At 43.6% G+C, this 22,866-nt stretch overlaps 7 protein-coding genes across 7 annotated transcripts; 3 read left to right on the top strand and 4 right to left on the bottom strand.

The window, feature by feature from the left end:
• Positions 1-211: 211 nt before the first annotated feature.
• V2V93DRAFT_321877 (kinase-like domain-containing protein) lies at positions 212-1,759 on the bottom strand (the record flags this gene model as incomplete). The annotated part of the gene is made up of 9 exons (XM_066907377.1): positions 212-519; positions 580-731; positions 786-826; positions 882-1,021; positions 1,077-1,226; positions 1,291-1,381; positions 1,458-1,512; positions 1,568-1,632; positions 1,691-1,759. 9 exons carry the CDS (start codon positions 1,757-1,759, stop codon positions 212-214), a joined length of 1,071 nt encoding a protein of 356 aa, XP_066767384.1.
• A 2,090-nt stretch (positions 1,760-3,849) lies between these two features.
• V2V93DRAFT_390208 (uncharacterized protein) lies at positions 3,850-5,517 on the bottom strand (the record flags this gene model as incomplete). Its single annotated transcript, XM_066912393.1, has 1 exon — positions 3,850-5,517. The coding sequence occupies one exon, from the start codon at positions 5,515-5,517 to the stop codon at positions 3,850-3,852; it is 1,668 nt and encodes a 555-aa protein (XP_066767383.1).
• A 3,287-nt stretch (positions 5,518-8,804) lies between these two features.
• On the top strand, positions 8,805-10,991 carry V2V93DRAFT_365383 (uncharacterized protein). Its single transcript, XM_066909065.1, has one exon. It carries the CDS (start codon positions 9,054-9,056, stop codon positions 10,725-10,727), a length of 1,674 nt encoding a protein of 557 aa, XP_066767382.1. The 5' UTR covers positions 8,805-9,053; the 3' UTR covers positions 10,728-10,991.
• Positions 10,992-12,019: 1,028 nt separating this feature from the next.
• V2V93DRAFT_365380 (indole-3-glycerol phosphate synthase-domain-containing protein) lies at positions 12,020-13,896 on the bottom strand. Its single transcript, XM_066909064.1, has 3 exons — positions 13,691-13,896; positions 13,425-13,634; positions 12,020-13,360 (listed from the first exon to the last, which is right to left on the bottom strand). The coding sequence occupies exons 1-3, from the start codon at positions 13,750-13,752 to the stop codon at positions 12,148-12,150; spliced, it is 1,485 nt and encodes a 494-aa protein (XP_066767381.1). The 5' UTR covers positions 13,753-13,896; the 3' UTR covers positions 12,020-12,147.
• V2V93DRAFT_365374 (DNA polymerase phi-domain-containing protein) lies at positions 13,761-17,614 on the top strand. The gene is made up of 5 exons (XM_066909063.1): positions 13,761-13,797; positions 13,853-14,378; positions 14,439-14,525; positions 14,579-16,024; positions 16,079-17,614. Exons 2-5 carry the CDS (start codon positions 14,112-14,114, stop codon positions 17,537-17,539), a joined length of 3,261 nt encoding a protein of 1,086 aa, XP_066767380.1. The 5' UTR covers positions 13,761-13,797; positions 13,853-14,111; the 3' UTR covers positions 17,540-17,614.
• A 126-nt stretch (positions 17,615-17,740) lies between these two features.
• On the top strand, positions 17,741-20,910 carry V2V93DRAFT_365372 (MCM2/3/5 family-domain-containing protein). Its single transcript, XM_066909062.1, has 2 exons — positions 17,741-18,195; positions 18,268-20,910. Exons 1-2 carry the CDS (start codon positions 17,819-17,821, stop codon positions 20,792-20,794), a joined length of 2,904 nt encoding a protein of 967 aa, XP_066767379.1. The 5' UTR covers positions 17,741-17,818; the 3' UTR covers positions 20,795-20,910.
• On the bottom strand, positions 20,825-22,854 carry V2V93DRAFT_365371 (uncharacterized protein). The gene has a single exon (XM_066909061.1). It carries the CDS (start codon positions 22,485-22,487, stop codon positions 21,102-21,104), a length of 1,386 nt encoding a protein of 461 aa, XP_066767378.1. The 5' UTR covers positions 22,488-22,854; the 3' UTR covers positions 20,825-21,101.
• Between the last annotated feature and the right edge of the window lie 12 nt (positions 22,855-22,866).

Here is a 22,866-nt window from a genome sequence, read left to right as displayed (position 1 = left end):
AATGAGTTTTGAGAATGGATTTTGGTGAAGATTAAAAATGATCTTTAAGTTCTAAGTAGGTCGTACTTTGATTATTTTCCTGTGCGCAAATAAAATTTACTTCGATATCATGAAAGGTAAAACGGTATTATATTTACAAAAAAAAAATATTATATAAGAATCATAATATTTTATAGAAAACTCATAGATTTGTGCACTAGCGTGATCTCAATCATGCTAGTAATGGTGGGATCTGATCGGTCGGCGAAGTATTAGAGGCTGGTGACCTTATTGCCTCCGGACTTTCACTGAATTTTCCGTCCATAATTGTTTCTTCTGCCAGACGCTTAAGAGGCTTGTTTTGCATTCCGTCTGTCGTAGAATACTTGCGTTGTAACAAGTTCGTTTTGAGACTTGGGAGGAGATTTGTCTCGTCTTCCTTTCCCTGCGATTGTAAAAGAAAAGGATGTCGTAGGCACTGCTCAGCAGTAATGCGCTTCTCAAAGTCCTTATTCAAGCATTCACGAATAAATTCTTTGGCTAGACGTATATGGATGTTAACACACTTTCGCTCGGATAAAAAAATATTAGGTATCGCACCATTATCGGTTACCTCCGACCAGTACTCTTCGGGTTCGAAATCATATTCGCCGTTGACAATTGCCTGCATCTCTTCAGCATTGGTGTCTCGATCAAAAGGCGTGTATCCACACAGTAGAAAATAGGTAATGACTCCGATTGCCCACACGTCCCTATCATTAAGTCAGTCTTGAGTCAATTTAATGACAAACTATTCATATACATACACTGGCTGGCCATGACCAGTCTTTTTGATCATCTCCGGAGCCTGCAGTACACATTAACAAGACGTAAGGGTACAAATAAATAAAAATATAACGTACCATATATCCGGGTGTTCCGCAAGTGGTATTCAAGATGTTCAATTTCTGTTGATCTAGAATTCGAGATAAACCGAAATCAGCAATCAGCAAATCATCGTTATCTTCAGCAGTTCTGAAAAGCAGATTCTCGGGCTTAAGATCTAAATTGAATAAGTTAGCATAAGATAGAAAAAGGGTATCAAATACCAAGCATACCTCTATGTACAATTCCATGTGCGTGCAGATAAGCCACCGCTGATGTTATAGATTTGATCAACGCTGTCGCATCTGACTCATAGTAGGAACCTTTGCTGCATATCCTGTCAAAAAGCTCACCACCATATGCGATATCAGTAACAAGATACACTGATAAGTCCCAATTAGTTATTTTTCTCAAACGGATAATAAAAAAGCCAGAGTAGAATCGTACGATTGTTTGAGGTTTCGAAGAAATCAACCAAAGTCAAAATATTTCGGTGGCCAGCAGATATTTTCTTAAGAACCAGAATCTCGTTACGGACCTGGAAATGCAGTCATATTATGTAAGAAACAAAGGTTCTCAGGCGCGACTGCCATAGTGGCAAGAGTTATGCGTACAAATTTCTCGCGACCAGACATCAGCCGCTTATTTATGATCTTTGCTGCAAATTTCCTGTTAAACATCAGAAACAGATCATCTATGATTTGTATGCATCTCGTAACCATACTGGCCAGTTTCTATTAGTACACATTCCTTGACCACGGAGTAGGATCCTTGTCCCAGCACTCGTCCCTAAGTGATCAGTCAATACCAGCTGCGATCAAATCTCATTAAAGACTGCGTCACAAACCGTTCGATATCGACAGGGCTGTAAAAGCCGACCAGAATTTTCTGCTTGTCTAATTGCTTCAATATCCATTGCGTAGGTCAACAACTGGCTGCGAAAAGGATCGATAGAACGTGACGAATTCTTGACTCAAACCAAGTCTCTTAGATGGATTTATAGGGCTGTCAGTGAGTCAACCGATGACGTCAATGATTCAGCAACGAAAAGCGCTTAAGTCCTGCTATCGTCAATACAACAATAGAAACCTTTTAATGTCTTTTTATTTATGGGTGGACACTAGGGCATTAATATATGGCGATCGAGCCGTCGTTTAGCTCGAGCTGTCGTTTAGCCTAAGCTCTGCCTTACGCGCCCAGAGTTACCATATTGTGCGTTCGTCTCTAGGGTTTTTCGAAATATGCGCACTCTGCAACCATTGCCATGTAGAGAAGAATAGTAATAGTCAACTGCTCATCATATATAACTAGCATTTAGTAAATATAAAATAACACGGTATCGTTTAGATATAATTTAAGCAGAATCGCTGAATGGCGTTAGCACAAATACCTTCAAAATAGAGGTCTATTTTCAAAGCTGTATCGATCTGGTAGATATTCCCAAAATAATTTGATGGCAACCATAGATTCTTATGGGATAACTTAATTTACTTCTTTGAGCACATATTTAGTTTGATAAATACTAGACAATTAACCCCACATTAGCACCTCGTAAGAAATAGACATGACAATTGCTAGCGAGCTGCTACGGTAAATATCCTGATATCAACTGTTAAGGAACTGGTCGGCAAAATCATAATTTCTTTGCGTGTCATCGATAGACCAGCTACAGTATTTAAGCATATTGACTAGGCTATTCTTTACTCACAATCTGAATACTCTACGCGTTAAACATTTGGGCTGGACCATCCAGAATAAACAAATACGACGCTTCACTTCAATAATTAATTATTGGTATTGATAAGAAGATTCAGAGTTTTTTCCTCAAATATTTACAGTAAGCGTTGGGAAGCACACAAGAATATAAGAGAAACCAAAGAAAGCATAATAAATGAACACAATCCAAGAAATGCAAAAGACCTCAGCGAGTAGGCCTTACATAGGAGGCACATACGCCAAGTACAAGATACGAAGTGCTGTGCCAAAAATGCCGCAGTGAGTACCGAAAAACCTTCCAATGACTTTCAATACTGCACGCAATAGGGACAGTCCAGGGTATGAGCCTCGAACGATAGTAAGTTGTCGAGAATAATGCCGAGAAGATTGACTTCGGACTGTGTGTGCTTCCCGCAGAGTGCCACCTGAAAGAGAGAGAGAAGGGCGGAGAGCAAGTTTTGAACTACATGTATCACAATTTAGGTCCAAGGTCAACTGCTGTAGCGTGGCTGCCAGCTCATTCTGCGTAATCAGCGAGGATCTGAAAGCTGTGCGGTTGTTTTGAGGCATACCCTGCACAAATATCTTCATGCTATCCACTCATCTGTATTCTTGTCCACCCGCAGCAAAGACTAAATTGACAAATGGTGCAGAGTAGATACGAAACCTAGAGGTGAGATTGGCGATTTTTGAGGAATGCTAGCATTAACTAGAAAAGGAGAACTACTGTGGTCTCGAGGATGATTTGGTTGGCGCGGGCGGTGGCAAGGACCTGGAATCATTTCTGAGTAGTGCACAGGAATGTCATGTTGGCCATAAACTGCAGCAGCGTGCAATGATTTATGTTGTCACGCTTCAACAATGCCTCGTTAAACTATCTATCCATTCATAGTCAATTCAAATATGTGTGTACATAAACAGAAGTACATTATACATCTCAAACCATATCCACATCGTTCCATCGCAACATCAGAAACTGTGCTCGGATATTTAAGATAAATTGATCATTATACACATTCAGAACGAAGTATAACGGAGTAGTAGGAGTTCATATCCGAAAAGGAAAAAGATAGCAAGGACAAGTTAGAGAAATATGTACAGAATGACTCTTGAGAAAGAAACATGTAAAATTGATAAAATGCAACAGCGACACACACACAAAGAGAGAGATTGTATAGAAATATCTGTTGAAAACCATCAATATATAGCAAGGAGAAAACTATACTAGACAATGACATAACTAAAAGCAAGAGCTAAATGGATAGAAAATGAAAAGATGAAGAGAAGAGCTTAGTACCGACGCTGCAGTGCCCAACCTTTGATTGCCATCAATAACATGATCCATGCCATGATCAAAGCCACCGCGCCAACTGTAACATTCATTGTGAACATGCCATCGAGACGATGGTACAGCATCGCGTTAACTATCTGCTCCGAAGAAGCGACAAAGATCACACCCGCAGCCATGAGACAAAACGAGGTAAGGATCTCCGTCATTGGACGCGCCGGCAAATAGGACTTGGGAGGCGAGTGGAAGAAAGAAAGATAGGTCATTGCACGGAAGATGGCACCGATACAGAGCAAGTATCCCCATTGCATATGAATCTTGGTCGAGAGCTCTGTGGCCTGCTGATGTTGGCTCATGAGCACACCGGTAAAGAACACAGTGAAGAGCGGGAACGGGTTCGACGACGATGTATACTGCACTGGCTCTGCCGCGCGAGGGTCGACAGCCAAAGCCGATGCCGGACGCGAAGACAATGACGATGCGCGCGCGGCTGATGAGGCGTGCGGCGGTGATGAGCCGTCTGGATTTGAGCCGTTCTTTATGCGGCGTCCAGGAAGCTTAGAGCGGATGGAGGCGTTGAAGAGACTGCGAACGAGGCTGGACTCGAACAGCAGGCCACAAAGGCCGCCGCCTATGTACATAAAAGCAATGGAAACATGCTGCAAGTACTTGTGAGACCACTTGCCGTCGTGATTACCTAGGTGCTCCAAGAAGATGTTCGTGATGCCGTAGAAGAAGATTAGACCGGACTCGACGGTCTCCATCGAGCAGCGGAAAGAGCGCGCTCCAAGACTCTGGCGCAAGAGCGGCACAGGAGGACGCACGTTCCAAGCCCAGCCAAGGTCTGCATATGCCCCAAGAACACGGCCAAAAGAAAGGATACCGAACCAGAAGAAGACGGAGCCCTTGATGAAGTGGGCGAGGAGGCCAAAGATTTTGTCATGCATGCCAAGGTTTGTCGCGGTGACGATTCCAGACATTATCTGGAAGAAGCCAATGAGTATTAGCAGACGGTTGAGGAGGGCAAAGGTAACCGAGGCGGCGAGGTAGAGAAAAGTCAGGAGACGGTCGGGCAGGCGCGAGACGGCGCGACGGACAGGCTCAAAGTAAGTAGCAATGGCATGCTGCACGCGATACTCGACAGAGGACGGGTGATGAGGAAGCGAGAGCTTTTCAAGGTCGTCAGCCGTCTCAAGAACATACTCACGACTGCCGTCAGCGGCATCAGTGTAGCGGTAGCCAAACTCTGATGGGTAGATGTCAGTGGAGTCATCGCAAGCAAAAAAGTAGTCATTGTCGTAGCAACTAGCGGTGACGGAGCTGAGCAATACGCGGTCAGCGGCAGTATCTGCACTGTCTGATGCCACGGAATGGTGATGGTGTGGAGCAGAGGAAATTGACGAGGCAGGCTTGCGCATTGCCCAGCTCAGGAGACTTTTGAGGAAGCCAGCACCAAAATGTAGGGCAAGAAGGAAGAGCAGAAGCCATCCGAAGGAGGAGTGCAGGTTGCCCGGGTAGAGGTCATTGACGCGGGCCTTGTAGATGACGGCGGGGACGGTGCCGACGACGGAGAGGGCAACGAAAATGACATGGACGGGGATGTGTAGGGGCGAGCGGGCAATGGAGAGCATAACGGAGACGGGAAGAACAACGACGAAGGCAAAGAGCATCAAGGCAATGTGGGTGAGCAGGAAAGAGCGCGAGTCCGGGGTATTGAGGAAGGAAGTGGTGTCGTAGAGGAGAAAGAAGTCAGTGACATTGAATGGATGCATGTACATGGACGAGAATGAGGGGATACCCTCCGGCTCAGGCTCGCTGCCGCGAGCCGCGGCCAGAGAGGTAGTTGCTCCGAGGAGGAAGAGGAAGTGGGAAGGACGCATGAGGAGGAGGGACGGGCGGAAGATGGGTGGGAAGGAGGGGGTAGAGCTGGTGGTGAAGCAATTTGGATCGTTGACAAAGACGAGCAGCTAGATATTTATACAATTTGCGTCAGGCTTGTTGACGGCAAACGACAGTTCCAAAACTTCGTCTTCGAGGATAAACATAAGATAGCTTACGTACTAGTTTTGTCGCTCACACAGTCAGTAAACGACTGTGGCTGCTAACGGCTAGAAGAAAAAATTTAACCATGATAATTCAGAACACGTAAGATCAATATCCGCTTTAACTTGATATTGGCATTTCTCGCCGCAGGAGGAGCCTGTTGACGTTGCTGGAGTGCTGACGGTTTCCGCGCGCCTCGTCTACGAGACTTACGTCATCCGTCCTTCGCTAAGCATGTATCTTTCTGTTTTTTCTATCAAAACTGCCCTAATTAGCAGTTTTTGTAACTTATTGGTTACTTCAGCAAATAATGGAGTGTTAAATATATTCTCATATCAGACAGATCTTTCATTGTTTACGTAAAAACAGCCGCGCCATAGCCGGAGGTTAATAAATTAGAGCCGCACACCGTATACGAGGCTGACAACTGTATTCTTGCTTATAAACAGGCTTAAATTGTAATTTGAATTTAAAATCTGGGGTGTTGTGTGATTGCGCATTTATAGAACCTTTTATTTATACGTTCTCAATCTACAGTTATAATTGAGAGACTTATAAGAGTATTTTTGAACAAGAGAGATGTTGTTTCCGTTCTCGTTCGTGCAGCGAACGATCGCTGTGAACTCATATCTTGCCGTCTTCTCTCCACATTCTGCGCACAGCACATTCTTGAATGCCTTCAGTCCTCTAGTGATAGATTGTATCTAAAAATAGTCTTACTTTACCAAAAAATCAGAACTCGAATGTGATGGACTTGCGCGTATGCATCAGGGGGGCGGGGTTAATACTTCTACTTTTACTCGATTGGGAACTACATTGGGTACTGTCGCTTGCCTTCGTAATTGCCTTGTACTAAAAAAAGTGCTTATGAAAGCAAGAAAAGTAAGTTCTTTTTTGTTTTCCCTTACTCTGTTTCGCTGAGACAACTAGAAAAATGAAAATCATGCATTTGATTCGCCCGACGACTGATGCATATGAACAACAATTTTGAATTATTTTCATGATCATCTTTATCATCCCTATCATTGTCATACCGTCTGTTAGGCACACAAAGCCGTAAAAAATTGAAGCCTTATCTAAATCTTTGAGCTTCCCATTTAGTCCGCGCAGATGGGACAGAGAGAGAAAACAGAAGAAACCCGTTGAGCAAATGACGTATATGATAAAGCTTGCTATATGCTATCTTCGAGTGTTAATCCAAGCACTCTAAGCAGACTTAGCATACGTATCCCTTTTTAATAACCTTCATCTTTGTCGTCAAAAGAGAAATCGTCTCTCAGAAAGATGTCAGCGAAAGAGTAAACGGCGCCAAATGCGCGACACCGGCGTATAGAACAATTTTTGCCTTAACCCTTCGCGGGACAACACTTTACCATATACTGATCCACTACGACTTAACGCGCACATGAAGGCTAGTCTGTTGATTGTAACTTGTGAGACTGGCATGGAATATACTAATGTCACCGCGAAAAATACTACCCCGGCAAAACTTTCGTCTACACGGCTTACGTAGTCGTAATTTCTAATATTTCAAGTCGTACCTGCCAATTTTCATTGCCGTTTATCTTACTACTCAACGCCCCTCATCTTGTATTTGTCTCGTCCTTCTAGTATTCGTTTCGTCGTCAGGTATATCTACTTCGCAAAAAAGCTTGTAGATCAGTGGAGACGGTGTTAAGCGAAAACAGCATAAAGAGAGTAGACGGAAAAGATATATTGATGATGATAAGAACTGAAGGTGAGAAGATGTGAGCCAAATATTTCAAATATCCGTGGTTTGATTACTATGTTTTTTAGCCTATGTCTAGTTCGCGGTAGCTACTCAATCGCATCATACAAGTACGAACAATTCGCACTCTTAATCATACATATCAAGAAATACAGATATTTCAAATAGCAAAACACCAAGAAATCTTCTCGCTTTTCGCTTTTCTTCGTGAAAAATTGGATAGTTTCTCAGTCAGTTTCAAACTTAGACATCACCGATTCAATGCAAATTTCAAATTTCGTGCGAGATCGAAAAACAGTACATCTCTATTCTTTTAAGAACTGACATTAATAATTTCTCTTTCCATCCAACAACACAATAAGCGAATGATATAAGCTAAAACAGCGTACTTTTTAATGCGGAAGTCGTATGACGCAGAAAGAAAATGAGACACGCGCGTCGGTTTATTCTATGTAGAATATTACGCGTCCTTATTATAAGCCATCTATCTACGAGTTTCTGAAAGCGAACAAATTCTTTGAGTCAAGAAACTAATTTGCTAAGTTCGCAAAATATTATACTATCACTATGACGAACCTCAAGCTCTAAACAGACACATCTACATAGACAATACGAGTCTATGAATCCACTCTTAACGAATGAACTGAAGCGTCTCAGTCGCAATAATAATCGTTACAGTGTCCTTTCAATATAAGCTGAGAATAATCTTATTTTCCTGATTGTAACCCAGAACACAGACTAGACTAACGATACACCTGATAGTGACGTCTTTGTAGGCATTTATGTCAGGAAGTTCAGGCTGTCGAGGCTCACAGAGGGCCTCCGAAAGAGATGTCTTTGTCAGCTATCGATGCTCTACATGAACCAGCTTCTTGCTGTTTATTAGGAAAAGGGCGTCTGGTGTAGTTGGTTATCACATCCGCTTAGCATGCGGGAGGTCCCCGGTTCGATTCCGGTGTCGTCCAATTTTTTTTCGACAGCTATTATTCTTATTTATTTGATAAACTTGACAAGTTTTATGACATGAGAAGGCAAAATTTTTGTTTTAATGGAATCGATGATGAGTACAACCACATTGCGTACCACGATGCTGAATTCGGCGAATATTGAGTATTCACTTATGAGCCGCGCGCGTGCAGTTAACGTTGAAGAATACCGTGATCATTTCAAATTATTCGTTCACATGCTACTCATACGATAAGCGGCCCAATCTTGACTACGCTTGCGACATAATCAAACTCTTATTTTTATACTTCTGATACAAGAAAGAAGATTGATTTTATTAATTTATTTCATTCAATTGATCAGTCGAATATTTTGCTGATATTTAATCAACGAGCCGAGTAGATATTTGAATCGCCATTTTCGATTATATACAAAAGATTTGCAGAAGAGCAGCCACCGATGAGCAAAATAATTAAAATTTACTGAACAATGGAAGTGCTAGTTGATGATATACGATCTGTCGACGGACATATCCTTTCAAAAGGTATGGGCGCTTTGAATATCTCTGAAGATAGAAATTCACTAGTGGAACACCATTTCAATTTACATCAGCATGACTTCGTCCAATTTTTGCCTACTGAACTAGTCGAGTTAATATTTGAAGATACACCTATACAACTATTGGTTGAGTTACGCTTGGTTGCACGGTCTTGGGATCGCTTTATCATGTCGACTCCTAGCTTTTGGAAGTGGTTTGTGGTCGATGAGGCGGTCAGAGATCCTAATTTTTTGTTTGGAATTCAGAGAGGCATAGAGTCTTCCGGATCATCACAATTTGCTCTTTTTAATCTCGAGCCAACGCCATATGCCTTGGAGTTCAACTGGCCTGAAGGATTAAACCAATTGGTTTATACAAGAATGACTGTTGTTCAAAGTATTAATTTTGTACCATTACTTGTACGCGGTCATTTCCCAAATCTAGAAAACATTGACTTTCAGGAATTCAGTCCACTACATGTATCTCATAAAAGTGATAATGTGGTGTATGATGTTCCGCTTTCAAGGTATTGCGTAGATGCACTACCAAATATCACCGAGCTTACGATTTGTAAGATCAAGGCCAGAACATCGCCCATCAATAGCGAGTTATACAATACAATTTTTGATGATGGCTCTGAATTATTCCAGTCTCCTTCGATATGTGGTCGACGACTGAATAGACTGCTGCGCTTATTACCCAATCTCAAATCATTCAAAATGACAGGGTTTAGATTTATTGATGATCTGAAGCCGGATGACGAATGTGAAGAGTGGGAGCCAACAGAGCATGACTCGCTGACTACTCCAAATTTTGAAAAGAATCTAAAGTTGGGATCTGTGGAGCTTAATAATTGCCTGATGCGTATCATGCCAGTTATTCCGCCATCATGCAAGCGAGTGACTCTAGCGGACACAGGAACGGTGCCTCAGCGAAGAAGAAAACACCTAAGAACTGATGGGACGACGGAAGCAATTTACTATCCATCAGCTCCAGAATACGATCATGGGAGAAGGGAGGCAGTTTTTGAGACTGAATATAAAAACGTTGAAACGCTCGAGTTCTCAAACATTCATGGAATGACAGCGAAACAACTGGTGTCGGTGCTGACTCGAATCAATGGGTACCACTTGAAGCGTTTGCGTTTATCATCGTGCAGATACCTGGCTTTGGACGTCAATACTTTGATTGACTCTGACGAGGTTGATACGAGTCTGACTGGTTCTTCATTACAGGCTGTGGACTACATCGTAAAGCTGTGCTCAAAATTATGTTATCTTGATCTCGGAAACCAGAGACTTGGTGGCGTGGCAACAGATCGAGCCCTGATTGGACTCTCACGACTGAGAGAGCTGCGGGTTCTATGGCTTACCTTGTCTATGAATGTCACATGGTTTGGAATAGCTGCAATTATTGGAGAATGGGATCGGTATCTAGCCAGTCCCGATGTGTCTAATTTGAGAGAGCTGTTAAGAGATGTGACTTGTCTACCAAATTGTTCGCTGCAAGTTCTCGACATCAGTGGCTGTCCTAATTTAACTATTGAAGATGCCAAATGTCTACGGCGCGCAGGGCTCAATGTGTATTATGAGACCAATTTACCTGCTTCGTTTAGATTACCTTGAATTGAACAATCGTGTATATTGGTGTGTGAAACGATAATAGAGTCTTCTCGCTAGTGGGAAGCAAGTAACTGCCGATTCCGGGGTAGACAGTGGCCAAACGCTGACAGTGATCGGCTGTCGTTGGAGCTGTGACGTCAGAAGTGACGCTTGTGGCGCAGGGCCCCGACTGAGTGGCGCTGGGTATTGACTGGTGGCCTCGGCTTGGTCGGGAGTGTTGTGCCTTGCGCCGCTCACGCCATAACATTTTTATTTTATTACTGCACGACTTCCTCCTTCCTGGATTTTTAGACCAGATTCGTTAAAGTCAGCAATAAACACTTATTCGATAACTTGCCATATTGGTCTTCAGCCGCCAAATGCTAGACCTAGATCAGAAGTAAGTGCACCCCCTTTTCCGTCTGTTGATGTCTTGGTAGCTCCGCTAACGACAGTCGATCCAGAATATTTCATATTCGTTCGCGGAGTATGTCGTCTACCAGACCTTTCTCAGTCAAGGGAAACAAATACCTGGCTATAGATGGACACTTTAAATCATCAAAATTAGGAAAAAAGAACAAGTATCTTCAGCCTGTTGATCTGATCGATGACGCCCTCATCGAGTCTGAGATTCGATACGAGTTCGAGCTTGGCGATGCTTCAAACTTCAGCTATAAAATAACGGATAGAGATATGTCACAGTCTGCCGCAGTTCCTGGAGAGATGGTGAATCCTCATTTATCTCTTCCTCGATCTTCGTTTGAAAGCGTTAATTCCGCCACTTCAGTCGTCTCCTCTGAAGATTAGAGAATGCTGATTCGAGTAGACGAGCTAATTTTAATTTTTTTTTGGATTTTGTAAAACAGGTTGATGTGTCTCTGGAGTTTCGGTTAAATATTTACTCATCTATTCTTAAATAGCACAATTACAATACTATAGATCAATATAAATCACCCAGAATTATATACTTCCGGGATTTCTTTATGTTCCTGACATGATCGTGTACAGTGTCCCAACTTACACAAACGCTACAGCGCTGTAGCCTCGATCCTCATTCTTCCTCCACAATTCACAAGCTTTTCGGCTTCCAACTGCGTTATGCCCCTGTCGTGTAACAAACTTGTCACAGCTTGTAGATAATTCTTTTGGCGGAACATTTTTGGTGCATTCCAGTTTGCTTATCGTATAATTCGTCTGAGAACTTGGTGTTTAAAGGTAAAAAGCTGTAAAAGTTACATACAGCAGGTTGAGGGATTTGCACTATGTACTTAGGTTAATATACAGATATGATAATAATCGATGAAATCCCTATTCATATCAGTATACTTTAGCTCATACTCAAAAAAAGCGTTTATTATATATTTTATTTTGCCAGATCAAACATGCATTACAAAAAATTCAGCAAAAATAATAAACAAAAACCGTCCCTTCTTAACCCACTACTCTACTTTGATCCAATAAGCTCATGAACGAACGCGGTTGTATCTGGTGCGCGCATTAAAGCCTCTCCAACCAAAAATCCACCAACACCCTCCGATCTATACTTTTCGACATCTGCTCGAGAAGTGATTCCACTAAGAGCACACAAAACTGTTCCCTTGGGAACCATCGATACCAACGACGAAGTCGTGCCTAAATCGACATTGAATGAGTGCAAGTCTCTGTTGTTCACTCCAATTACCTTCGCACCAAGCTGGATCGCTCGGGTCATCTCCGGTGCAGAGTTGACTTCAACTAAAGGCTCCATTCCAAGAGATTTTGAGTAAGTGTACAATCTCTTTAGCAAGTTCTCATCCAGCATTTTAACAATCAGCAAAACAGTATCGGCACCATTTAACCGAGCCTCTAAAATCTGATATTCTTCAAAAACAAACTCCTTTCGCAGCACAGCCGGACGATTAGGTACGTCTTCAATAGCAAGCCGTGCATAGCGCATGTCGTCAATACTTCCCTTAAACCAATGTGGCTCTGTCAGAACGGATATAGCAGATGCGCCAGCAAGGGCGTATAAGCGAGCCTGCGCAGCAGCGTTGGCGTTGACATCGATATCACCTTTAGACGGAGACGCACGCTTAATCTCAGCCAGCAAGGCGGATTCGCTTTGAAGTAGTCGGGCTGCAAAATCTATTTGCGGGGGAGCCACGCCAAGGTCATATAATTTTTGAAAATTCTCGGGTGTTAAGGCAGGAATCTGTTTTTGAGCTTCAACATCTAAACGGCGCTGAGCGTAGATTCTATCTAGGATACTCTCTTTAGCAAAAGCTTCATTCGTAGCAGGAGAATCGACAGTAATGGCTGTTTTCTTTTTGCTTAGGGAGTCGGCAGCCCAGGTTCCACCAGTCATGTTCAAAAAGTTTCGGATCATGAGATTGCCGGACTCAGTCAAGATACTTTCCGGATGAAACTGCACACCTTCAACTGTAAATTCCTTGTGACGAACACCCATAATGATGCCATTTGAGGTCTTAGCAGTGATAATCAAGCTGTCCGGAACCGTTGCGTCGGTTCCGGCAAGCGAGTGATATCGAGTTACCGCAACTTGTTGTGGAACATCAGTAAATATTCCTTTTCCGTCATGATCAATCGATGAGGTTTTTCCGTGAACAATTTCGCCGGCAGATGCAACGGTGCCGCCGAATGCTGAAAAGATACATTGCCTGCAGCGAAAGTTAGAACATATCAAATATATTCCTCACCATCGACTAAAGTTGAAACACTTACTCGCCCATACACACTCCTAAAATCGGAATTTTTCCGGCAAAGTATTTGACTGCCTCCGGGCAAATTCCAGCGTCGTGAAGAGGATGACCTGGTCCGGGAGATATAACAAGCCTGCTTGGCTCCATAGCAGCGAGTTCTTCGACCGTTATTACATCGTTTCGGATAACAGTAACATCTGCACCTTCCTGACATAGCAATTGATAGACATTCCTTTCAAATTGACATGTTAATAATAGAGTCGAACAGCTAATATATGGAAATATTACCAAGTGAATGAGTCATAATTGTCAATCATAACCACCTTGCCTTTGTTATCCGCGGCCACCATTGTTGCGAGAGCGAGATTTTTCGAATAAAAATCGATAAGGCTATAGTAGGGAAACTACCTTTGACTATTTGCGGCAGAATCTGATCAAAATATCGGGCAGAGCGCAGGAACTCCGCAACAACCGGTACAGCCTATATTCTATCTATAAAATTTCGTGGTCGTTATAATTCGATGAGCCTGCACCTAACCCACTGCTTAAGTCGACAGTCACGTGAAACACAACTAACTGCATGGGAATGTACAAGATTTTTTTTCAGGGGTATGGCCTTTTTTTTTGGTCCCAACTGACAAACTAGGGATCTAAGTATGATAACAACTGTTTTGAAAAGATATATTGCCTGATTCTAGTTTCTGGTACTATGACCGACTTAAGCTATCAATGGATAGGAGATGATCTGCAATTTTCCACTTCAGAGTTAAAGCCAGGCGGTATATGTTCTCTATACACTGCTCTGGTTGAAAACTCCAAAACCACCAAACGCGCAGAAGAGGCAAGCGCAAGGATTCTGAAGCTGATACGAAATGGCAAAGCTGAGGATTGGAGTAAGGAGTTTAAGAGGATATTTCGAATTATGGCCGTGAATGCGTCCAGTAGACTGAGAGTTACTATCAATCTTTTCGATTCTGTAAGTCTTAGCCTATGTTATATGTCACTGAATCTATCTAACTTGCATTGCAATACGAAGGCTACTTGTGAATCATTAAGGTTAATCAAGATACCGCAAATAATTGAGTGCTTTCCTATAGAAATGACCAAGAATTCAAACACAGATGTAAGTTTTGTAGGAACACTCGTGTTAAATCTCTCGAGCTGACATGGGTGCAGAAAATTGTTCCAGCCGTCGACACTGATGAGTCCAATACTTTGGTTACGCTTATTGCCATTCGTGCTATTTTAAATAATCAGACACTCTTGCAAGATAAAAATATGACTTCAGCCGATGTCGAAGCATTGTTATCAATGCTGCTAGAAATTGCAAGCCTAAAACCATTTTTCGGTCCAGTTTCATTTGAGATTTTATGCGAGGCGCTCTACACTCTCCCCGACCGTCTGATATCTCATAATTTGCAAACATATTTTGTTCAAAAACTGAAAGAGGATGAGGTTCTTTTAGCTACACCGTCAGCAGCGAGTGTACTTATTGCTATTCGTCTGCGTAACAATTTTGATAATCGCTTAATTGCAAAATTTAAGAAACTCGAGACTAAGCATGGAAAATGGGCCAATGTCAATCCTTTATCTAAAGAATCTTATTGTCAGCTTGAGAACTGTATTAAAAAAGCACGCAAAGTCATTCGCGGACCATCGATCAAACAATTGTCAGGATTAAGTGATCTTTCGGAACCAAATACATGGGAGGCAGTCAAATGGCGAGAGCGCCCACATTTTCTGTATACATTTATTGCACGCGCCTATAAATCCGCCAAATCAGACACTTCGAAAGAATCCAGAGATCTAATTCCTTTTTCAGATGTATGGGGCTTTGTATCCGGTAATTTCGAACAGCGAGAAATTGAATTCTGTCTGTGGACTATTGCTATGGTCGCAGCAGAAGTGCACCTCTCATACTTGAGCGATATTTTAGATAAAAATAGTGCATATCTACTTTATCAGAGAGGTTCAGATGATAGGGCTTTGACTCTTAGTAAGAGACGTATTGCTCTTACCATCATTCAAAAATGCGAGAATTCTTCTGAAAACAGTCTTCTTGTATGTGATACTATTTGCTCATGCGCAGAGGTCGCCCACGAGTTGTTTAGTGGAACATTATTGCAATTTGCCAAATGCCTTTCCACAATGAATGAGAACAATTTGGAAGCTACCGTGAAAATTTTGCGAAAGCACTGTTGGCAATCGAAAAATATTCACGAACGAAGAATTCTAGCATTTGAAATCGCGAATGAGTTGCTTTATTATAGTCGAGAACGGACGTACGAATCAGATCAATGGCGAAGGTCAATTATTGCGTTATTACTTGAATGTAGCATCTTATTCCCGGTAAATCCTGAAATGGAAAAGCTGCAAGATCTTGCGAATGATAGAAAGCTATTCGTTCCAAAATTTGAAGCCACTTTAGGCCGAATGACTCAAAATCAATCAAATGCTACCTTTATAGATAGTAGTGGACATCTGGTAACTTATCCGGCGTTAGTTTTAAATACAATTGACTCGCTCTTGGAGGCTACTCAATATGAGTGGAGGTTACAACCTGGCGTCAATGAGAAGCGAATTATAAAGTCAGCCCAGTTTGTGCATGGCATACAGTCTCTAGTAAGTTGGCTCTATCACGAGCATTGATGACCACACGACTAACAAGAAAATCAGAAAAATCCAGCTGGAGAGCAAGTTCTTTTTGTCGAGATGTTTTTGTCAGTGTGTGCGTTATTTGCCTGCAACGGGAAGATGACCGACGAAGAACTAAAAGATGCTCTACAGTTCTCACGTCTTGCAATCAAAAAGGCAAATGCATCACTGAAAAAGCACAAACATAAAACTCAGCAGCAGAAGCATCGGCATAAAAGATCAAAGGTCACTAGAGGGTCAGAAATCGAAATTGATGACATGGATATGTCTATTGAATACTCTGACGAAGAAGGTAATAACTTAGGACATATGTTTGTTGAGATGGTTATTCAATTCTCTACCAAAAACTCAAGTCAGCTTCGAGTAGTTTGCGAGCGCATGATGGTCTGGTTTGCGTATTTAGTAACCGAGCCAGAGTTAAATTTGCTTTATGATGTGCTAAATACTAAAGAGAGCTTGGTCGGTTTAAGTGAAATGTTTGATGTCGGGGATGAGGATGAAATTGATGGAGAATTTGGACCTGGTGACTTTCATGGGTCTAGTGATGATGAAGCTGGTGCGAATGGAAGTGGTGAGAGCTACGGCGAGGAAAGTGAAAATCAGGATGATGAAGATAGCGACGAAGGAGAAGAAGAAGACGGAGAAGAAGAGGAAGAGGAGGAGGAGGAGGAGAAAAATCAAGAGAGCGAAAGCGACGACTCGAGCAGCGAAGTTGAGGACGATGCTGATGCCAGTGCAGATCTTGTCAATTTTGAGAAAAAGCTTGGCCAAATTTTAGGAGTAAAACGTCCGCTTTCAGACGATGATGACTCGGACGAGGAAGAAGAGATGGATGACGATCAAATGCTGGCTCTCGACGACAAACTCTCAGCAATGTTTCAAGATCGCGTAAGTTCAAATACAAAGAAACGCATAGAAACAAAGAAGCAGCGCGAAAAGACGGCGAAGGTGACATTGGTGCAAATTAAAAATCGAGTTATTGGACTTTTGCGCGCGTACGCCGGAGCTTACAAAGATCATAAGGAGGATACTCGATTTGACAGTGCCCAAGCCGGAAATCGTATCATGTCGATGCTGTGGCCGATTTTACAGGTTGTTAGAACTAGTGATGCATCTGTCAAGTCTCCAGCTATCAAATTGCTACGCTTTCTATGTGAGCCTTGGACAGCCAGTTTCCGATGTGATGCTGCGCGGTGTTTCAAACTTCTCAAACTGATTACACAAGCAGCGGAGCACACTAATGGTAAAGAATATAGCGATTGCTGCAAATCAGCAGAAAGCAGCATTCGCAAAATGATTTTAGCTGGGTGCCCAGATAATGCGAGCGCTGCTCAATGGCTTGGGGACATCTTAGAAGTGTACTCCAAGCAAATGGCACGCTGGGCCAGAAATCGGAATATGCCATATGATGCAAATTACTTTTGCGCAGTTCTAAAATGGGTAGAGGAAGAGCGGAAGAGGAATCGACCTGTACGGAAATGAGTACTATAGCTTATGTAAATAATCGGAATAATAGATACAATAGTATCTAATTTACTTTAGGGTTTTTTATTCTTCTGGCGCGTTACGCGTAAGCGACGCGTGAACGACGCGCGAAAAGTTAAAGTTTCAATTTACCCCCTGCGGAAGACTAAATGCCCAAAGGCCCCTGTCTTCCCAATCTCTTCGTCTTCGTCACTTTGGCCCTCTTCACTTTCCTTTTCCCACCCAACAACTTTTTCATTTTCATTTTCATTTTCATTTTCGCACTTGGACACACAAATGTCTTCTCCTCCTGGATCCTCACCACCAGCTGAGCAGACGCCACGTCCAGCTTTTCGCGCAGCAGGAGCGGCGTCAAGAATCGCGTCGTCACCATTATTCTACTCCTCATCGCCCGTGAGACCTAGTCCATCGTCAAGACCGCGTGCACTTTCATTCATGAATGCCATGGATGTTGATAACGATGATGGTGATGATGCCGACGATTCAGATGCTGTTACACCACGTGCAAGTCGGAATACCGCCCGCCGAAGTCGGTTAGATGAGGTTTCGTCGCCTCTGCGATACTCGTCTTCGTCTCCTGCTCCTCGTACTAGGAGAAGTAGCAGTCTCGGAAAAAGTAACACTACTCGCTCTGGAAATTTGAGATCAGAATTGTACGTTAAGCAGATGAAATAATAATGTATTGGCAGGTTGTAAGAAAATTTACTGACAAAAAGCTCTAATAGATCTGAACATCTCTCTTCAACTCCGCGCTCTGCGCGCCGTAATCGTGGAGACATTCACTCGTCTGGCATATATTCGACTCCTCTTCATCGCACAAGACCAAATGGTGCAGGTCATGATCCATCGTCTGACCCCTCTAATCCTTCGTCATCCTCCAACGCTGCCACTTTCTCCGCTGGCAACGACGGTTCTGATGCAGCTGTACCTTACCGCGTTGTGTGGGGTACCAATGTTGCTCTTGCCGAATCTACTGCCCAATTTACTAGTTTTATTCAGAACTTCCGTTCCAAATACAGGCTGGCACAAGACGGTGTTCTTGTTCAGCCTGGTGAAGGCGAAGAACTTGTATATATGAACATGCTCCGTGATATGTACGAAGTCGGAGTGACTACGCTAAACCTTGATGTGCAAGACTTACGATCGTATCCGCCCACTCGTACGTTGTACTACAACCTGCTTCGATACCCGCAGGAACTGATTCCCGTCATGGATCAGGCTATCAGAGACTGTGTTGTCGAGATGTTGACAAGAATGAGCCTCTCACAAGCTCAGATCGCCGATCATGAAGCACGGATGGTGTACAAAGTACGTCCTTTCAACCTTCGCTCGGATGAAGGCGGTAGCAAGGGTCTACGAGATTTAAATCCTGGAGACATCGACAAGTTGGTGTCCGTTAAAGGGCTTGTGCTTCGTAGCACACCCATTATTCCAGATATGAAAGCTGCATTTTTTAGATGTACAGTATGTTCTCATATTCAGATTGTGGACATTGATCGCGGCATGGTCGCCGAACCCACATTGTGTCCCCGACAAGCCTGTCGATCGCGCGAGTCAATGCAATTGATCCACAATAGATGCGAGTACGCGGATAAGCAAGTTATAAAGCTTCAGGAGACTCCTGACGTCGTGCCTGACGGTCAGACGTCTCATGCCGTTGCTCTTTGTGCATACGATGAGTTAGTTGATGCTAGCAAGGCCGGTGATAGAGTTGAAATCACTGGAATTTTCAGATCTGTGCCTGTTCGTGTGAATCCGCGCATGCGTACCATCAAGAGCCTGTTCAAGACTTACGTTGATGTTTTGCACATTCAGAAAATCGACAAGAAGAGACTGGGACTCGATATGTCGACTTTAACTCTCGAGGGCGAGTTTGCCGAGCAGACGCAGCAGAACCAATCGTCGCAGTCTACAGAAGTAGAGGAAATGCGTAGGATTACACAGCAAGATATTGACAATATTGTCGCTACATCAACTCGTGAAGATCTCTACGAACTTCTCTCGCGTTCGTTAGCACCTTCGATCTATGAGATGGATGATGTAAAAAAGGGTATTCTGCTGCAACTATTCGGAGGCACCAACAAGACATTCGAAAAGAGCGGATCTCCTAGATTCCGTGGCGATATCAATGTTCTGCTTTGCGGTGATCCTTCTACTTCAAAGTCGCAATTATTGCAGTATGTTCACAAGATTGCTCCTAGAGGTGTATACACTTCTGGAAAAGGCTCCTCAGCTGTTGGTTTGACTGCATATGTTACGCGAGATCAAGACACCAAGCAACTTGTACTTGAATCGGGTGCTTTGGTACTTTCTGACGGCGGTGTCTGTTGTATTGATGAGTTTGACAAAATGTCCGATGCCACGCGGTCAGTCTTGCACGAAGTTATGGAGCAACAGACTGTCTCGATTGCGAAGGCTGGAATCATCACTACTTTGAATGCTCGTACATCTGTTTTAGCGTCAGCGAATCCGATTGGATCAAAGTACGATCCAAATCTCCCTGTGCCGCAGAATATTGATCTGCCGCCTACATTGCTATCTCGATTTGATTTGGTATACTTGATTCTTGACAAAGTTGATGAGCAAAGCGATCGTCGGTTGGCCCGCCACTTGGCTGGACTGTACCTTGAAGACGCTCCCGAGACTGGTTCAGTAAACGAGATTCTTCCTATTGAGTTTTTGACAATGTACATTTCCTACGCCAAACAGCACATCAACCCCGTGATTTCAGTCGACGCAAAGGATGCATTAGTCAAGGCATACGTTGACTTGCGCAAACTCGGAGAAGACGTCAGAGCAGCCGAGCGCAGAATCACAGCTACAACAAGACAACTTGAGAGTATGATTCGCTTGTCGGAAGCTCACGCGCGCATGCGTCTTTCCGAAGAAGTCACTGTTGATGATGTCGAGGAAGCTGTTCGTTTGATTCGCTCAGCCATCAAGGATTATGCTACTGATCCCGTCACCGGACGGATCGATATGGACCTGATTCAAACCGGAACCTCGGCAGCTCAGCGTCGTATGCGTACAGACTTGATGCGCGAAGTGATTAAAGCCTTGGAGACGTTGTCGCGCGGAAGTAGTGCTGGTGTGAGATACTCTGATTTAATCAGGCATATGAATGAGCAAGCCTCGGAACATGTTGAGAATCTAGAATTTGGTGACGCGCTTAGAAGCCTCGAGGTAGAGGGACAGATTAGCGTTTCTGGTGATGGACCAAGACGTATGGTTAGACGGATGGGTACGGTTTAAAGCGATTGTTATTTTTTTTTCTATTTTTAGCTTGTGTAATTGTTTTTCTAGTTACTGTGTGTAATCTTTTATTTCGTACTTGAATTTGATTATAAGCAAATGAATGCTTCTCACAATTCCCATTGTTGCTCACCACAGCATTTGCTGAACCACCCCAACCAGCTCTTTCATCTCTACACGTAAGATATGCGCACGATACATAATCATAAATGAAGCAAAACAATGAGTAGTATACATAAAACAACACAAACGCCCAAATTAACAAGCCGAAAAGACAAATGTCATATAAAATAAAACAAATTGTAAATCAAGATGTCTGACTAGAGCGATGCTTCTTCCCAAATAACCAAGCAGACGACCCACCAGTACTTGTACTAGAGACTGAGCCTTTCTTTGATTTCCGAGACGAGGTAGCACTGGACGCACTATTTTTCTTAACGCGTCCCCCAAGCTTTGAATCATTTTGAGATAGACTGCCACCAGCGGCAGATACAGCGGCGACTGCGGTTGCCGCATCAACTGGAGCGTCACCTTCCTGACCAGGCGTCACAAGACGCACGCCAACATTTGTGAGTACATAATAAGGCGAGTTGAGCTCGCTACCGTAAGGAGCATTAACTTTTGTGGAGTTGACATAAGTGGGACTGGGGAGTTGAGATTCTGATGACGAGCGAGAAGCGGCCGTGTCGGGGGTATTTACAGGGACCAGAATTTCGGATTGTGCGCTCGTTTTACGCGCCGATGAAGAAGAAGAAAAAAGATGCTTCGATTTGGACCTTTTTGAAGTTTTCGACGGATGAGTAGGCGACGATAAAGAAGCAAATGGGTCGGGACTCTGTGAATTCGGAGAGAGCGAGGACGAAGATGTGGTGGTAGTAGCTTCAGAAGAGACAGATAGACCTTCACGCTGGCGGGAGGAGTACATAAAAGGTGAAGCGGTAGTTGAAGATGACAAGTAGGGAAGAGAAGGTCGCTTTGTTTCGATAATTGAGGCTGAGAGTCTTAAATCTGTAAGGAGATCTTCAATCTCAAAACTAGCATCACTGATCTCGCTTATATTACCACTGCTTCGTCGATCGGGAGATAGATGGGCAGGCGAACTGCCACCATCAGCGAGAGACAACGGCGTACTCAGTTTGCCGTGGTCATTAAAGTTGACTGACCGAAATTGGAATTTCTTGAGTACCGGCTGCGTATGTATGTTGTGAGGTTTTAGCCATGAAGTATGCTGAGAGACACTTGGCGGAGGAGCCATTATGTATGATTCTTGTAGATCGTATTCAAGTTCTAGCGCCGCTGAATCAAGTTGCGCGAGGGCGGCAGCAACATCAAGTTTGTCAATATCGAACGGCACGCTGCTTCGGTCGTGCTTGTGACCTATCAGATTGCCTTCTGAATTGATGTTTGCGCGAGACGCGGAAGGGAGAGGAGGTAGCGGGAGATCTGGCGGCAGTGCCGGAGATGCATTGTGATATTTAAGCAGGAGTTCTTTGCTCGGTTCTGTAAGTACATGAGGATGACGCGATGGATCTGACTGAGGAGTTGTAGAATTCGTTCGGGTTCGGACAGCGGCTGCCAAGTAGTCGGGAGGCAGAGCCGACGTGGTGAAGAGATGTACGAAGGTGAGTAGGAAAAGGCCCTCGTTGGAAATGGGCGGCGCCGGTACGTCGTATATCGACGTAGCGCCGAGCATTAACCACGACTATTAAAACAGACCAGATTACCCAGACAGAGAGCTTAAAGTAAACGAGTGCGCGCGAGAAGTAGACAGTCCTGAAGCCGAAGCGGTGAGGCTACAGAAGGCTGCGGGGCGTCAATACCCTGGCCCTCAAAACAAGGTTCAATGGAGTTTACCAGCACGTGCCGTGGACGGCACAAAATTCGCAGTGCATAGCCACGGCGGCATGGATACAGATAGACGCGGCAAATAGGACGATAAGAAATGCTAAGAAAGGGCCCCACTCGATTGTAGATAAGACTGCGAAGCAAGATAGCGCGAGGAGTACCGAGGGCAGCTACATTCGAGCCTTTTACAAGCGAGCGCGCCTCAGACACTTTGCGCTCGCTACCCA

The sequence above is a fragment of the Kockiozyma suomiensis genome (genome assembly GCF_038497685.1).
Source record: "Kockiozyma suomiensis strain NRRL Y-17356 unplaced genomic scaffold V2V93scaffold_3, whole genome shotgun sequence".
Lineage (NCBI taxonomy): Eukaryota > Fungi > Ascomycota > Lipomycetes > Lipomycetales > Lipomycetaceae > Kockiozyma > Kockiozyma suomiensis.
The sequence above is the reverse complement of the archived record's forward strand: the minus strand, read 5'-3'. Positions and strand labels throughout refer to the sequence as shown.